This window comes from Hemibagrus wyckioides, linkage group LG02, assembly GCF_019097595.1.
Source record: "Hemibagrus wyckioides isolate EC202008001 linkage group LG02, SWU_Hwy_1.0, whole genome shotgun sequence".
NCBI lineage: Eukaryota > Metazoa > Chordata > Actinopteri > Siluriformes > Bagridae > Hemibagrus > Hemibagrus wyckioides.
This window is the reverse complement of record NC_080711.1, coordinates 15,071,114-15,088,439: the sequence shown is the minus strand read 5'-3', so window position 1 is coordinate 15,088,439 and position 17,326 is coordinate 15,071,114. Positions and strand designations below refer to the sequence as shown.

The 17,326-nt window shown below is 38.8% G+C and overlaps 2 protein-coding genes across 2 annotated transcripts; one reads left to right on the top strand and one right to left on the bottom strand.

The window, feature by feature from the left end:
* LOC131367380 (5-hydroxytryptamine receptor 3A-like) lies at positions 1–7,967 on the top strand. Its single transcript, XM_058412771.1, has 10 exons — positions 1–107; positions 222–279; positions 420–571; positions 672–716; positions 814–920; positions 1,743–1,912; positions 3,589–3,698; positions 3,794–4,001; positions 4,133–4,297; positions 6,988–7,967. Exons 2-10 carry the CDS (start codon positions 225–227, stop codon positions 7,236–7,238), a joined length of 1,263 nt encoding a protein of 420 aa, XP_058268754.1. The 5' UTR covers positions 1–107; positions 222–224; the 3' UTR covers positions 7,239–7,967.
* Positions 7,968–9,141: 1,174 nt separating this feature from the next.
* Positions 9,142–15,540, bottom strand: zgc:112148 (uncharacterized protein LOC550424 homolog). Its single transcript, XM_058412818.1, has 8 exons — positions 15,507–15,540; positions 15,287–15,402; positions 15,074–15,144; positions 14,714–14,858; positions 12,349–12,438; positions 12,050–12,175; positions 9,647–9,775; positions 9,142–9,557 (listed from the first exon to the last, which is right to left on the bottom strand). The coding sequence occupies exons 1-8, from the start codon at positions 15,523–15,525 to the stop codon at positions 9,531–9,533; spliced, it is 723 nt and encodes a 240-aa protein (XP_058268801.1). The 5' UTR covers positions 15,526–15,540; the 3' UTR covers positions 9,142–9,530.
* Between the last annotated feature and the right edge of the window lie 1,786 nt (positions 15,541–17,326).

Here is a 17,326-nt window from a genome sequence, read left to right as displayed (position 1 = left end):
GGAAGAGCCAGGCGTGGTACCTTTTAAACTGCTGTCTAATTCTTGTCTCCTGGAAAAAGACTCTGAAGAGCTAAGAGAGCTTGTTCAAATCATCTATCAATCATTTGGTATGTACCCTGCAAATATAATATAATATATAATAGACTAATGTAATATATTATAGACTAATATAATATATAAATTAGTCTAATGGTAGTAAATACTTTTTGCTATTACTAAAGGCTATGGTGTCCATTGAGATGATTGTGAAATCTCTCCTGGTCCTTTATTTTATGATTGGTAAGCAGTCAATTTTACCGTTTTTATATTCCTTTACAAGTATGCTTACATTATAAGTTTACAACAGTGTTTGCACATAATGTTATTCTATCAGAATTGACAGAAAATAATGCTAAAATGATTGCAATTGTCTGCATCAGCGTCAGCATACACAGCATCCGCAACTCAGTGTTTGTCACGCCGATGTCTGGCTAATGATTTTATTGATAAGGAACTCTATAGTGCTCCACAGCCTCCAGATTGTTTTATAAATGTGAACCTTACAACCATCCAATATGAGACTCTCTCTTTTGTAAGTATTTTTTTTATTCTTTTAATTTATTCAGATTTTCTTACTTAAAATTACTGAATGTAACTACTGTTTGCTGTACACTCTTTTTTGTCTTCGCAAGAATTTACAAACTTTGGAATTCTCTAGTCACATAAAAGCCTTCATGGTAAATCCCTTTCTGTTCATTCACATTTAAAGCACATCTATACCTCCCTTGATTTGTAAAGAACACACTGATCTTTAATAGAACTTCATTTTAACAGGAATGGAAAGACCCAGAGCTTGCATGGACAGATTCACAATACAATTTTACTGAAGTTTTACTTCCATATAATTATATCTGGCTCCCTAATCTGACAGTGAACAATGCGTGAGTTGGATCTCTTTGTTTTTATTTCTATGTGTGTATGTTCAGCTGGCAGTTTACAAAATCAGCACAGCAATTCATAATATAACAACGATAAAACTTTTAAATACTTTGATATATTGTTTTTTAAAATTTAGTTTTTAAAATTGGTTGATACAGAATCTTGTTTATACATTTTTTAATTATATAAACAATTTATATTATATAAGAATTTTTATCATTTTTTTATATATTAAAACATTTAAATATTCTATTTATGTTAAAAATCTGTGAACACAGATACACTGCATAAAATTCTCTTAGATCTTAGCAAATAAAAAATATATATTGAATGTAGGCAAAATTATGAAATATTTCTCTGTAGTTGAAGTGTTTTAATCAAATCAAATTAACTCTATTTCTAGATAAAATTTTCTTATTCTTTTGACATAGAATTCCTCCCCAAGCATTTAGTTCTAGAAAAAAAGCAAAATGATGTGCCAGTAGAACAAATACCAATGTTATGCTTGAAACTGAGTGAATTAGTATTGAAATATGCTTACATTTCTTTATTCTTATAATGAGAAATATTGGATGACCTTTCTGAGATATATTTTAGATTCTAGATAGATAGATAGATAGATAGATAGATAGATAGATAGATAGATAGATAGATAGATAGATAGATAGATAGATAGATAGATAGATAGATAGATAGATAGAGACTTGAGGTTGTTGGAGTCCTTACATGGAGTTCATTCATATCCAACTGCTTGTTGGAGCTTGTAAAGAAAACCAGGCTACGTCCCATATGTCTAACTTCACTGTCTGCTTTTTTGCTTCTAGCATTTACACAGCAGTGCAACCACTTTCTAATGACATATTAGTGACACGTGATGGCACTGTGACGTATGCCGTACAGATGTACATCACTGTGGTGTGTGATATGAACCTCTTCACCTTTCCGTTTGTTGATGATACATGCATAGTGGCCATCAACGGATGGAATCGAAGCTGTAAGGAGCAGTTTTTTAATTTTTAATTTTTTTTTTAAAACTGTAACCTCATCCCAGTGGTGTGTCCTGTATTGCATGACACTGTTAGCAGCTAATAAGGTTTCAGTGCCTTGTCCACATTGTGTATAACATGAATGGCCTAGTCTATAGTACTAGAATGGCCAGTCAGAATTGTTGACTTTCATGTAGGTGTATTTTATCTCCATGTGGGTCAAAGCCAAATGTAGTGCAGAATAAACCAGATTTATTATTCCTGATAATAATGTTAGTTGTTATCAGGCATGACATGGATTACAGAGTTTATACTGTGCATGCAATGGCATACCTAATTTATTATGATGTGCATTTACTGTCAGTTTATAAGAACATTTATACAACTAAACAGTCGGCCAATTATCTAATCAGCCAATCATGTGGCAGCAATGCATATGGTAACATCCAGCATGTGGCAGTTCTGTGGGAGGAAATGACCAGGAGATTTTTCAGATCGGTGATCCTGTGCCAGCTGTTGCCTCAGATTGCTGTTTCTTCCCTGACAGACATAGAACCCAAAATGGACTAACATCTAGCTTAAGGTTCAGTATGCCTTCTGAGATGCTTTTCTGCTTACCATAGTTGTAAAGAATGGTCAGCTCAAACTAGTCTGGCCTTTCACCTCAGACCTCTTACAAGGCTGTTTGCTTTTGCACGCCACTGCCACTGGATCACTGGATGTTTGTTTGTTTGTTTTTTCACCATTTTGTGTAAACCCTCTAAAAGAGTTTCTGAAATGCTCAAAAATCATTCCATGGTCAAAGAGATTTTAACGCTTGATGTGAACATTAAATGAAGCTTTTGATCTGTATTTGCATGATTTTAAATATTGTGCTGCTGCCACATATTTGGATATTTAATTGGATAATTGCATGGATGACCAAGATTACAGGACTTCCTTTGAAAATAAATATATAAATAAATAAAAGGTGGCCGATGAATATATGTGTAGTATGTTTTTTTAAAACAAGCTTGTGCAGCATACAGAAAAAATTGTACAGTATGTTAGTAGGCCAAACCAATGTTTTTCATTTCATTTCGTTGTCTGTACCGCTTATCCAATCTATCCTCGGGTCACGGGGAGCCTGTGCCTATCTCAGGTGTCATCGGGTATCAAGGCAGGATACACCCTGGACGGAGTGCCAACCCATCGCAGGGCACACGCACACTTATTCACTCATGCAATCACACACTACGGGCAATTTAGAGACTCCAATCAGCCTAGTAGCATGTTTTTGGACTGTGGGAGGAAACCGGAGCACCCAGAGGAAACCCACCAAGCACGGGGAGAACATGCAAAGTCCACACACACAGTGAGCGGGAGACTCGAACCCAGGACGTGAACATGCTAACCACTAAGCCACCCTGCCACCTCAAACCAATGTATTTTAAAAAACTACATTTTTGTATCATTGGACCAAAATGGGATATGGTTGCTATTTATAGACACTGTGTTTATTGCAGCCTCAGTTTTGGCAGCAGAAAACTTGAACTGCAAAAGTTTTACATTTACACTTACAGCCCAGGCTAATACTGTCAGTCTGTTGAATAAATGACATACTGTACAGCTGCAATGCTATTATTTTGCTTTGAATTTTATTGAGTTTTCAGATTCACTGACAATAATGTATTTGAATGTGCAGCTTGTGGATTGAAGCTCCAATATGGGAAGATATATACAGTGGGAGGTCAAGACGGGGAATGGAAAACTTTGGATGTGAAACTCCATGGAGGAAGCAGCAGCTACCTTGAAGTAAACAGGCTGTTATATTCTAATAACAAATGGTTTATGAATTTGGATGACAGTAAAATTAGTGGCTTAATCAAATCAAACCTGTATTTGTGCAGGTCAGTCTGCACCTCAACCCCTTTAATGCAATGGTGTCATTGGTTCTGCCCACTGCGCTCATCATGGTGGTCGACCTGGTGAGCTTTGCTCTACCTCTGGATGGTGAACGCAATGCTTTCAAGATCAAGTTGGTGTTCAGCTTCACCATGTTCCTCCTTATACTTTCCAAACAACTGCCTGAGGGCGGTCACTGTAGCCCTCTGATCTGTGAGTAGAAATCCTAGAACACACATTACATGCCAACACACTTTACTATTTTGAAGATGTTTTTGATGAAGTTATTTGTCTAACAATTTCTAGATCTTTATCATATTTTGCTTTTTATCTGTCTTTGTAAGATTATCACTTTTGCTTCTGCTTGATGGTGTTGGTTGTGAGTCTGCTGGCGTCCATGACGTTGTCTCGATTGGCTAGAACTGGTAGCATATGGCCTGGCAGGTCACAAAAGAAGAATGGACCAGGCAGCTCCATGACTCAACAAGACATTGTATTGCATCAAAATGGTAAGAAACTTTTTTCTATTATCACACTATTATCAAAGAAGTCACCAGAAACAAGTCCAAGTCACCAGAAGCTAAATCATCACTAAGATTAATGAAAGTAAGACTATTTCAGGACTGAGATGAAAAACCTCAAAATTATATACGATCCCTTCAGTTCAACTAGCTACATTCCTTCATTGTTCCAGTGGAACAAAGAAGGAATTATGTTTTCACAAACTTTCTTTGTGAGAATAATATTCAAATACAAACCAAGCACAAGTACTTATGCCAACATGTCCAAGTCAATATAGAAAATATTTTGAGACTAGTTGTGCATCCAGCATTCCAACTAACAAAATGAAGAAAATGCTGCTAAAATGAAACATTCTGGGAAGAGAGCACATTTGTATATAAAATTCAGCAGTGTATATTGTATATGTATCATACTATATGAGATGATGTAATAAGCAGCTGTAATATCCCATCAGATCATCTCTTCTTATTTCTTAAAAAAAAGTCTGTACATGCAGTGGCTTTTATAATGCAGTACAATATCATTTTACCTCTAATAATAGCTGACTTGCCAGAACTTGAAACAAATGCATCTTCTTTATCGCCTGTAGAGTATAAACTTAAACATGTTCATATTTAAAAGGCAACAGTTCAAAACTTCTATCCATCCATCCATCCATTGTCTCCCGCTTACCCGGAGCCGGGTTGTGGGGGCAGCAGTCTAAGCAGGGATACCCAGACTTCCCTCTCCCTAGACACTTCCTACAACTCTTCCGAGGGAATTCCAAGGCGTTCCCAGGTCAGCCAAGAGACATAGTCCCTCCAGCGTGTCCTGGGTCTTCCCTGGGGTCTCTTCCAGGTGGGGCATGCCCGGAACACCTCCCCTGGAAGACGTCCAGGAGGCATCCGAAACAGATGCCCGAGCCGCCTCAACTGGCCCCTTTCGATGTTGAGGAGCAGCAGATCTACGCCGAGCTCCTCCCTAGTGACAGAGCTCCTCACCTCTAAGGGAATGCCCCGCCACCCTATGAAGGAAACTCATTTCGGCTGCTTGTATCCGGGATCTCGTCCTTTTGGTCATGACCCAAAGCTCATGACCATAAGTGAGAGTAGGAACATAGATTGACTGGTAAATCGAGAGCTTACCTTTCAGCTCAGCTCCTTCTTTACCACAAAAGATGGGTACATAGACTACATTGCTGCTGCCGCTGCACCAATCCATCTGTCAATCTCACGCTCCATCGTTCCCCCACTAGTAAACAAAACCCTGAAATACTTAAACTCCTCCACTTGAGGAAGGAACACCCCTCCAACCTGGAGGGGACAAACCACCTTTTTTTGGTCGAGAACCATGGCCACGGATTTGGAGGTGCTGATCCTCATTCAAAACTCTAATCATTGTAAAACAAAAAGAAATGTGTTAAATGCCCTTTAAGGGTTAGAATTAGTTTTGCATAGGACGGTGGAATTCTACACTGCAGGCAACATAAAGTCTGCCCAGAGACATGATAAGAAGAAAATAAAAAAAACAATAAGACATTTAATTAAAAGGATTAATTTCCTTAAACTGAATAATACGGACACCTACAACAAGTGCAAAGCCGTCATACTCATGCCACATGACTGTAGTTGTAGTATAAATTAATTCATGATGCAATAATTCTATGTATACAGAGAGATACATAGGATTTCTGTGGATTATACCAGTTAGAAACCATAATGATGTTTTTGGACTCAATTGCCATGAACAGTTTTGCACCAAAGTGCAAGTCTCCATCAGTGAACAGTTGATAATGTTAACATGATAGACCTCATGTTATAATTAGGTTACACAAATGCATTTTCAACCATATACCATAGAAGGGAATTTATTTTATAATATTACCCATGCAGATAGGAGCCTTTTGAATGTGGTACCTACCAAAATTTCTTCCTAATACCATCCCTGGGAGTTTGTTTCTCACCACCCTAGCATCTGGCTTGGTCATTAGGAATAAATTTAAATAAATAAAGAGATCATTTATATTCTGAATTTATACATTTCCGAAAAAGCTGCTTTATGATAGTGACCATTGATAAAAAAAAAAAAACACTACAAAAACTGGATCTAATTAAATTGAACATACACGGAAGGACACAAGTGTCCATGATTATAACAAATGAAGCTGTTGAAAATGTCAATCTGCACTAGACTGAATGCAAGGGCTTGAAAGAGTTATTGTATTCTAGTCTTCCTGAATAAGGAATAAAATGAAAAGGAAGAGGCTAAAGCTCAATGATAAAAACAAGCCAGACTAAAAGAGAACAAGGCTCAGGAAGTAATGAACACTGGAGCAATAGCTTTAAAGCATGCAATGTGTTACACATAAAGAGGAAGGGTAAACTTGAATAGTATATCCAGCTGCCTGGTATAAATTTCAACCAATGTGTTTTTGGTTATAGAACTACATAACCGTAATGAATCTTATATCAGCATTAGACAGGCATTATTAGAATTTATGGTATTCATTAAATTATAATCATCTCACATCATTCACATCTGCCTAATATCTGTTTTTTTTTTTTTAATCTGTTTTGTTATATGCGAGCTTTGTGCTATAATTTAAACCTCAATTATTTCTACACATTTTTACACCAAGCTAGTGAGTGCTATAGCTTTGGTCCACACAAAATTACACCATGAAATTCTCCTTTAACAGCCACTGAAGTGAGCATCAGCAAAGCGAACGCTGTGGAGCTGGTGACGGAGGTAACATCCATGCAGAAGATTTCAAGCTTTGTGAATATTATGGACAAGGATCTAATCGAGAGAATGAGGAAACAGGACTACGCAAAAACTTGGGACAATTTCTGTTTCATTATGTACTTGGTCCTGGATACTATTTACATGTTTTGTGCATTTGCCATCTTTAAAACACAGGAGTGTAGCAGTAATAAGCTGAACTTTTAAAACAGCAGTCAAGAGCTTGTAATTCTCTTGATAATACTGTTAACACTTAAATACTCAAACTGATGCAAATATAAAATGATAAATTTGTAAGGTAAGCAACCTAGCAAATTAGAATGTTTGTTAAAAAAAAAACCCAGCAACTTGTCAATAAATCAATATTTTATTCACTTTTGCGTGGATGAATGGATCATTCATGGGGGCGAGTGAATGAAACTTCATGAATTTAAAATAACATTGTGTACATTTGTGTAATGTAACCACTGGAAATGTAAAAATTTACTTTAATAATTGGATAAATAGAAGATTCAAATATTCTGTCAAGTTTTGTCATACAAAATATAGCTTTTTACTCGCAGAAAATGCTTGACACTGAAAAGCAACATCCTCATTACCTTGCTCTTAGATTGCTAGGTCTCTAGTCAAAAACTGTTAGCAGGGTCTTGCTTTTTATTTTACCAATTAAAGAATTAATTCCCACTTTCACAACATTTCATTTTAATCAGTGTTGCAGTCACACCACACTGTAAAGCATTCATAGTCCAATCTCTGCCATAAGACATACTTTTTAATTGGCCCATTGTTTCTTCTTTGTACCTAACATCAAACTTTGCAGAATTGCTCCTAAAAAAGACCAAACGTTTACTACCTTTTAAACCTTTTTTACCTCAGAGCTGTTATTAAATTACTATTATGTTATTAAATTAATATAATGTTATTGAATTACTGTGCTCTGGAATGTACTCCACAGTATAATTTCTTTTCGATGAAGTATGTCATCATAAATTCATAAATGTTTAACATTATTTTTGTTATTAATTATGTAACTACTGCATACCTTCTCTAATTATTATACAATAAAATACAAATATACACCAAGCAACCATAACATCAAAATTGTGTAGGCCCCCCCATTGTGCCACCAAAACAGCTCTGACCCATCAAGGCATGGACTCCACACTTCAAATCAACTTAATAGCAGTCTGTGCTACAGTAGCTCTTCTGTTGGATTCGACCAGACACACAAGCGCACACATGCATATTTCCACACACATCAGAGAGCCCTGAGTATCCATGACCCTGTCACAAGTTTACCGGTTGTCCTTCCTTGGACCACTTTTTGTAGGTACTAACTACTGCATACCAGGAACACCCCACAACACGCTGTTTTGGAGATACTCTGAGGCAGTCGTCCAATCATCACAAATTGGCTCTAGTCAGAGTCACTCAGATCCTTAAACTTCCCATTTTTCCTGGTTCCAACACACTAACTTTGAGAACCGACTGTTCACTTGCTGCCTAATATCTAATCTAATCTAATATGTTTTTAATGGTATGTCTGATCTGTGTATTATTAGATTCATTTTATTGTTAGCAAGCTCTCCAACACTTTAACTAATAGATTAACTTAAACCAACCATATAATTACAGCATTGTCCTGTGGGTACACATCACATATGTAAAATGACAGTATTTTATATTATATATCTTTTGCATACAGTGTCACTGCCCTAATGGGTTTATTGACAGTTGTAAAGTAGTGATACATAATATAACCACTGCAAGTCAATATCTTTCAATATATTAAGTTAATAATGAAACAAATTGTGAATTTGATGAAATGCCATAGGATTTGGCCACCTGATCAACATTTATTGAAAAGCAGCAACACCAGATGGCAGAGTCTGGAAGTGCTGATATTGATATCCAGGATGTATTCTATCTGAAGGTTGTTATTTCAAATCCCAGGACCAGAAGCTCAACCTCAGGTGCTCAGTTGTACAAATATACGCCGCTCTTGATAAGGACATCTGCCAAATTCTAGGAATGTAAATTTTACCCTAGTCATTGAACTTGTGCCATATCATCTTTGGTTTGGAACATAAATAATATTGACTATATATAATTACTTTAATCATGCTTTATTCCAGACCTATTTTCAACCACATTTCAGTAATTATTTATTTGCAATCATCATGGATATTGAGAAAGTGATTAAAGAGTATCATCATTATTGAAAGTAAACTAGAATCATTCTATACATTCTATTCGGATCTTGGCACATATTGATGACATATTTCTATTTCCAATATGGGCTCCATTTTAGAGGATTCTAGGGTGAATTAACTGAAACATCATACAGTGTTTAAAAATAAAAATAAAGGCCCATATGCACTTGGTCAGAGAAAAGAGTTTTTTGCAAGAAGAGTTGCAAGAGATTCCCACTGAATGTCAGTACAAGAAAATAAATTAAAACATTAGCAGCGCCAACAATGTCAAATCCTTATAGGCACATCAGGGTTCTTGGGATTTGTTCACTGCCTGTGAAAATAAATGAAAACAACAGCTAAGTCTCTCTGTTTGTATGCATTATGTATAAGAGTTCAAATTTTAGGAAGAAACCACAATACCTGCTTAAAAAGCTGAAGGCCAAGATAGTTGGTTGCCATGTTTTTCAGATTGGTTCCACCCCCGACTTTGCACTTGACGTATCCATAGAGGTTAGCCCACTGTAACACAACTCCCATAATCACCACCGCCTGCATGAACACAAGTAAAGAAAAAGCAAAGTAACAAAGCTGCCAATAATCATTTCATCTCTGGAGTCAGTTTTGGAATCTGGGCACTCATCAATCAATACTTAAACAGGAATCTCAAAAAAACTTTTTAAAGCAAGTGTTTGCTTAAATCTGTACACAAAACAGAACTGCAAGTGTAATGTGTTCAGTTAGGATTGCTTTATATGTGTGTGGACTTCTATAATGTTATAATTCTGTGTTTTATATATACACTACTCACAAAAAGTTAAGGATATTCGGCTTTCGGGTGAACCTAAAATGCACTATAACCTTTACAGGTGAACTTAATTTGACCTTCTCTACACTTTTGAATGCACATGTCCAACTGTTCAGTGTTTCAGTACTTTTTGCATAACTTGCTGTTCTCTAACAAGGTGCTTAACGGCAAAATTCATAACTGGTGTTTGATCCATGAATCGACCAAAAAAATTTTCTGGTTCAATTAGAATTGGTATTTAAACAGTCCTCTTCATCATGCTGTTCACATTTTGACATCATGAGACCAAGACCACACCTAACAATTGATCAACAGTACCTCACCATTGCGAGGCTTCAAACAGGATGTTCTCAGAGGGTCATCAGCAGGTTGTGACAGAAGAGACTGGAAGAGTCACAGAAAGGCATAGAAGTGGACATTCTTTGGCCACATCCCACGTTGATGACCACTTCATTGTGAACAATGCCCTGTGGAACCGGATGATGAATGCCACTCAACTCCAGGCACATTTAAGGGAGATGAGAGGCACCCAAGTGTCACGTCAGACCATTTGAAACCGTTTACATCAGCGTGGTCTGCGTGCTAGATGACCTGCAAGGGTATCTGACCACACCACCAGGCACAGGCGTCGGGCCAGGGAGCAGTGGGCCTCAGTGCTGTTCTCTGATGAAAGTCGAGTCACGTTGAGCAGAAATGATGGCCGCCAACGATGTTGGAGACGTCAAGGAGAGCGCTATGCGTCAGCCACTGTTGTGGTGGTGTTACAGTCTGGGTGGGTGTGTCTACTCAATACAGAACTGCCCTACATCTTGTGAATGGTACAGTGACAAGCCAGTACTACCTGAATAACATCATTAGTCCAGTCATTGTGCACCTGCATGAACAACACAGGCCTAATTTCATCTTCATGGACGACAATGCTCCAGCTCAACGAGGTCGCATCATTAGGGAACGGCTGCTGGAGGCTGGGGTACCTCAAATGGAGTGGCCTGCACTTTCTTCAGACCTGAACCTCTAGAAATCCTATGGGATTAGCTGAGTCGCCGTGTAGAGGCTCGTAACCCTGCACCCCAGAACCTCAATGACCTGAGGGCCGCCCTTCAAGAAGAGTGGAATGCCATGCCTCAGCAGACAATAAGTCGACTCGTGAACAGCATGAGACGTCATTGTCAGGCTGTACTTGATGGTCAAGGGCACATGACAAATTATTGAGACATTGACATTTTTTGTTGTGGTATACCCACCACTGTTGTTGGCTTTTGTTTCAATAAATTGTTTGAGATGAGGAAATCACCATTGCATGCTTCTACTTAAACTTTCATGATATAATATCACTGTAGGGTGAATTTTCCATTACATTTTCCATAAATTTCACCCAAAAGCCAAATATCCTTAACTTTTTGTGAGTAGTGTATATATAAATATAAAATGATGTGATGCACTGTGGTATACAGGACAGAATTTCAGAAACTGGACTAATATCTTAACTGAATAGAGAAATTTGTGGCAGCAGCCCAGGGAGAACATGCAAACCCCCAAGCCTGGATGTGCAAGGCAAACATGCTAACCACAAAGTCACCATGCCCCCCTACAGGAACATTTCAGAGAGAAATTAGGAATGTAGTGGGTATTTTTCCCAAATAATATTAAATGTAACAATTTCTTTTGGCCCAAACTTCATCTAGTTCCCTTACAACACAGAGTCCTAACCTTGGTCCTGGAGTACACCATGTCCAACACATTTAACTGATTTCTCTTCTCTAACACTCTTGATTCAAATAATCAGCTAATTAAAAGCACTTCCAAAGAGGGTCTGTTTGTGCAGAGTGCAGATCCAGGGGTACACCATTGCCTACACCAATGTACATATGAAAGTTATTGGTTTTCCAACATTGGCTGCGTAACTGTGTATTTTATTGCAATTAACACTCCAGCAAAAAATTATTCAGCTCCTGGCATACAATCTTGGCTTCAGTTTAACAGTAAAATTGTTTTATATCCTAGACTTTGATACTCACCAGCCACTTTATCTTGAAGGACAAAAGAGTAGAAAACACAAACAACACCCATAACAGTGGGCACACGATAAGGCCGAGCCAGAAAAGCCGTGATTCTGAACTCGAGACAATTTTTCTGCTGGTTTCCTAAAAGAGAAAAGCAAGTGTCAGTTTTTTCTTATGTGTCACTTGTGTTATATATTAAAAACACTGGACAACAGTTAGCCATTTCCTTGCTAGTGCACAGCAAAAGTTGCAAAAGGCATAAAATGCATAATTTACTGTCCCTGAAATGTAGTAATGTTAATTCATCCACTGACCTTTCGAGACTCGAACACCCAGTGGCTCTTCCCAGTCTCATCCACCTGATTCCACCACCTCAGGCCTACCAGCAGACGCCCAGTCACATTCTGAATGCAGAAATGCAAAACATGTTCTTATATATAAATGGGAAATTGCAACCAGTTTTTCAGTAGAGAAACCAAGAGGAGCTAGCTGACTGTTTTATTGAGCACAATCGTACCATCAGAATGAAGGATTTCCGCTTTCTTGCTGTGAGACAATTTGTGAGAAAATGACATTAGCTTTAGCATTAGCTTGTCTGTGACGCGTGGAAAAAAAAGAAAAAAAGAGCTTATCTACACTCTTGGAAACTGTACATTTGAATCAGTACAGAGCAGGCAAAACAGCCCTGACCCATCATGAACTGTGTATTCTGACACCGTTCTATCAGAACCAGCATTAACTTCTTCAGCAATTTGAGCAACAGTAGCTCATCTGTTGGACTGTACCACACGGGCAAGCCTTCGCTCGCCATGTGCATTAATGAGCCTTGGCCGCCCATGACCCTGTCGCCAGTTCACCACTGATCCTTCCTTGGACCACTTTTGATAGATACTGACCACTGCAGACCAGGAACACCCCACAAGGTCTGCAGTTTTGGAGATGCTCTGATCCAGTTCTCTATCCATCACAATTAGGCCCTTTGTCAAAGTCGCTCAAATCCTTACGCTTGCCCATTTTTCCTGCTTCTAACACATCAACTTTGAGGACAAAATGTTTACTTGCTGCCTACTACACTATATTGCCAAAAGTATTCGCTCACCTGCCTTGACTCGCATATGAACTTAAGTGACACCCCATTCCTAATCCATAGGGTTCAATATGACGTTGGTCCACCCTTTGCAGCTATAACAGCTTCAACTCTTCCGGGAAGGCTGTCCACAAGGTTTAGGAGTGTGTTTATGGGAATTTTTGACCATTCTTCCAGAAGCGCATTTGTGAGGTCATACACTGATGTTGGACGAGAAGGCCTGGCTCTCAGTCTCCACTCTAATTCATCCCAAAGGTGTTCTATCGGGTTGAGGTCAGGACTCTGTGCAGGCCAGTCAAGTTCATCCACACCAGACTCACTCATCCATGTCTTTATGGACCTTGCTTTGTGCACTGGTGCACAGTCATGTTGGAAGAGGAAGGGGCCAGCTCCAAACTGTTCCCACAAAGTTGGGAGCATGGAATTGTCCAAAATGTCTTGGTATGCTGAAGCATTCAGAGTTCCTTTCACTGGAACTAAGGGGCCAAGCCCAGCTCCTGAAAAACAACCCCACACCATAATCCCCCCTCCACCAAACTTTACACTTGGCACAATGCAGTCAGACAAGTACCGTTCTCCTGGCAACCACCAAACCCAGACTCGTCCATCAGATTGCCAGATGGAGAAGCGCGATTCGTCACTCCAGAGAACGTGTCTCCACTGCTCTAGAATCCAGTGGCGGCGTGCTTTACACCACTGCATCCGACGCTTTGCATTGCACTTGATGTATGGCTTGGATGCAGCTGCTCGGCCATGGAAACCCATTCCATGAAGGTCTCTGCGCACTGTTCTTGAGCTAATCTGAAGGCCACATGAAGTTTGGAGGTCTGTAGCGATTGACTCTGCAGAAAGTTGGCGACCTCTTCGCACTACGCGCCTCAGCATCCGCTGACCCCGCTCCGTCAGTTTACGTGGCCTACCACTTCGTGGCTGAGTTGCTGTCGTTGAATATTTAGGAGCGAGGAAATTTCATGACTGGATTTGTTGCACAGGTAGCATCCTATCACAGTTCCACGCTGGAATTCACTGAGCTCCTGAGAGCGACCCATTCTTTCACAAATGTTTGTAAAAACAGTCTGCATGCCTAGGTGCTTGATTTTATACACCTGTGACCATGGAAGTGATTGGAACACCTGATTCTGATTATTTGGATGGGTGAGCGAATACTTTTGGCAATATAGTGTATATCCCACCCACTAACAGGTGCCATGATAAGGAGATCATCTGTCACTGCTCATAATGTTATGCCTGATCGGTGTATAGCATTGGATAGTGTTGAAAAATGGGCAAGTGTCAGAATATAAGTGACTTTGACAAAGGCTATAGTGTGATGGCTAGATGACCCGGTCAAAGCATCTTCAAAACATCTTTCCTGTTTGCAGTGGTTAGTGCCTACCATAATACAGCTTGCCTGATATCACAACAGTAATGTGACTGAGATCAGAACCCTGCTCTGGACATTCTGGAATAGAGAATTTCTTTACTTTAAGACAATATGTAGTTGATTTCAAAAACATGAACATAATAGATGAACAGCTTGCTCAACAAAACAGAGAAACAGCTGACAGACAGAAAGACACCGACAGTCCTACCTTTACTGTCCAAAAGTCACATGACAGCAGGAGAATGATGGTGACCATGTTGCCAATGAAGCTGCTGCTGACTTGTTCACACAACAGATAGACCAGGATAGCACTTACACGGAAGAAAAGGTGGAAGAAAGAGGCCAGAGGATGTCTGAGATAGAAAAATATCAAATCACGGATAAGGTTTAAAAGAATACATAAGCAATACATGAACACAAAAAACCAAGGATGAGCAAAAAACAAACAAAATATATAGCCAGATCTGAAAAGCCACGTGTCTAGACGTGTTCAGACAAGGCTGTGCGAGGTTGGTCATTTATTATCAAAACAAAACAAAAGGAAACAAAACTTAGTTGCTGGACTCACTGGATTTTGGCCTTGCTCCTGCTGGCTGCATTCTCATCTTCATCAAAAAGTGGAACATCTCCCTGGGAATCCTGTCAACACCAACCTTATTATAGTTAGTGCACAGCATTCGGAAGAACCATAAAACCTTTATGAACGTAGGTAATAATAATAATAATAATAATAATAATAATAATAATAATAATAATATAGTTAAATACAGAAAATCATCACCTGTCTCAACATTTCGAAGTTTTTCTTCCACTTCCTGGTGACGTGTATGTAAACAAAGGTAGCCGTGGATTTGCCTGCAGGACCCCTGCGCGTCACTATAGGAAGAAGGCTGAATCCTAAAAGGCGTATTATATAATTATAATAACATTTATAATCATTTATTATAATAGTATAAGGTAATTTATTATAATAGTATATAAAATATAACACCATAGTTCACCATGTAGTGCACGTGTCATGTCCGGTAATGTGCTATTTGGCATTCAGCCACTGTCTATGGTTACTATAGACTGCCTTCAAGCAGCTGGAGGAGTTTAAAAAGCAACTTATCGAAAACAGATTATAGAAACAGAAAATAAGTAGTCATTTATTTTTAAATTGTATTTTTAAGAGGTGTTTAATTTCAAAGACATGGCTGTTTCATGAAATGAATGGTTTGTTAGGAACACTAAACTAATACTGGGTTCTCGGGTATCAGAGCAGAGGTTCATGGACTTGCTTCCACAAAGTTCAGTGAAACTGGACAGTTAAAAATTGAGGAAACAAAACGGTCACATTTCAGTAAGCTTGTATCCCCTGTAGACTGAGATTACTGAAGGGCAACCTGCTGTGGAAAGCATTCTTTGCGGTTCAGTTACTACTGATATATGTATTTAAGTTGTCTTTATTCATCACTGCACAGTGAAATTCTTTCTTCGCATAGCCTATCCTTGAGGGTTGGGGTCAGAGCACAGGATCAGCCATGATACAACACCCCTGGAGTAGAATGGGGCCTTGGTGAAAGGCCCAACAGTGGCAGCTTGGTGGTGCTGGGGCTTGAACCGTGATCTTTCGGTCAACAACGCAGAGCCTTAACCAATTGAGCTACCACTGCCCCATGAATAGTTGTATTATGTTCATGAACATAATCCTAGAGACCATATTGTTTTTGTTTAGCCTTAAACATGGAACATTTGTACCCTAGAAAAATTCATGAAACACTTAGTTACCGAGTTAATTATTAGGAAAAATGTAATGTAGTTAAACACTAGTGGGTTTAGTAAGCGGTGCAGGGCGCTGGTAGCTCAAGTGGTTAAGGCTCTGGGTCACTGACTGGAAGATCGGGATTCAAGCCCCAGCACCACCAAGCTGCCACTGTTGGGACCCTTGAGCAAGGCCCTTAACCCACCCTGCTCCAGGGGCACTGTGTCATGGCTGACCCTGCGCTCTGACCCCAAGCCCCAAGGATGGGATATGCGAAGAAATAATTTCACTGTGAAGTAAAGTATATGTGACAAATAAAGGCAACTTAATAATGCAACTATTCCAATATTTATATAATTATTTAATTATATACAATCATATTCTTGCTACTTAGAACCATAGAGCTTATCATTTTTCTCTGACCACTTCATTTTGCTACACTGTTAAGAGCAGTAAACGTGCTGTACCCAAACTTTACCATGTCAAATGCGATATTTCTCTTTGATGTGGTCCTTGGATCCATTCTAATACACAGGATTTACTCGTTATATCTCTTAATCTAAATATACACAAAATGATTTTTTAAATTGGTTAAGCTTACTAAAGCTCTTCAACAATATTAAAAGTTTCCTAAGCTCAGCTAAGCCTGCAAAGTCTTTTCATGAAAATAATACACTTATTCAAATATTAAGCTCATTATTTATACACTACTGTATATTGCCAAAAGTTTTGGGACACTCCTCCAAATTATTGAATTCAGGGGTTAGGCTTTGCCCCTTAGCTCCAGTGAAAGGAACTCTTAATGCTTCAGCATACCAAGACATTTTGGACACTCCATTAACACACTCCTAAACCTTGTGGAAAGCCTTCCCAGAAGAGTTGAAACTGTTATAGCTGCAAAGGGCGGACCAACTCCATATTACATTCATAGGCAGATGTCCCAAAACTTTATACCACAATATTCATAGAGCTTTTAATTTTTTTCTTCTTTGCCCATCTTTATTCTGACCGTTCCATTTTGTTGCACTGTCAGAGCTGTAAACGTTGTGCTGTACACAAAGTTTCCAGACCACATTC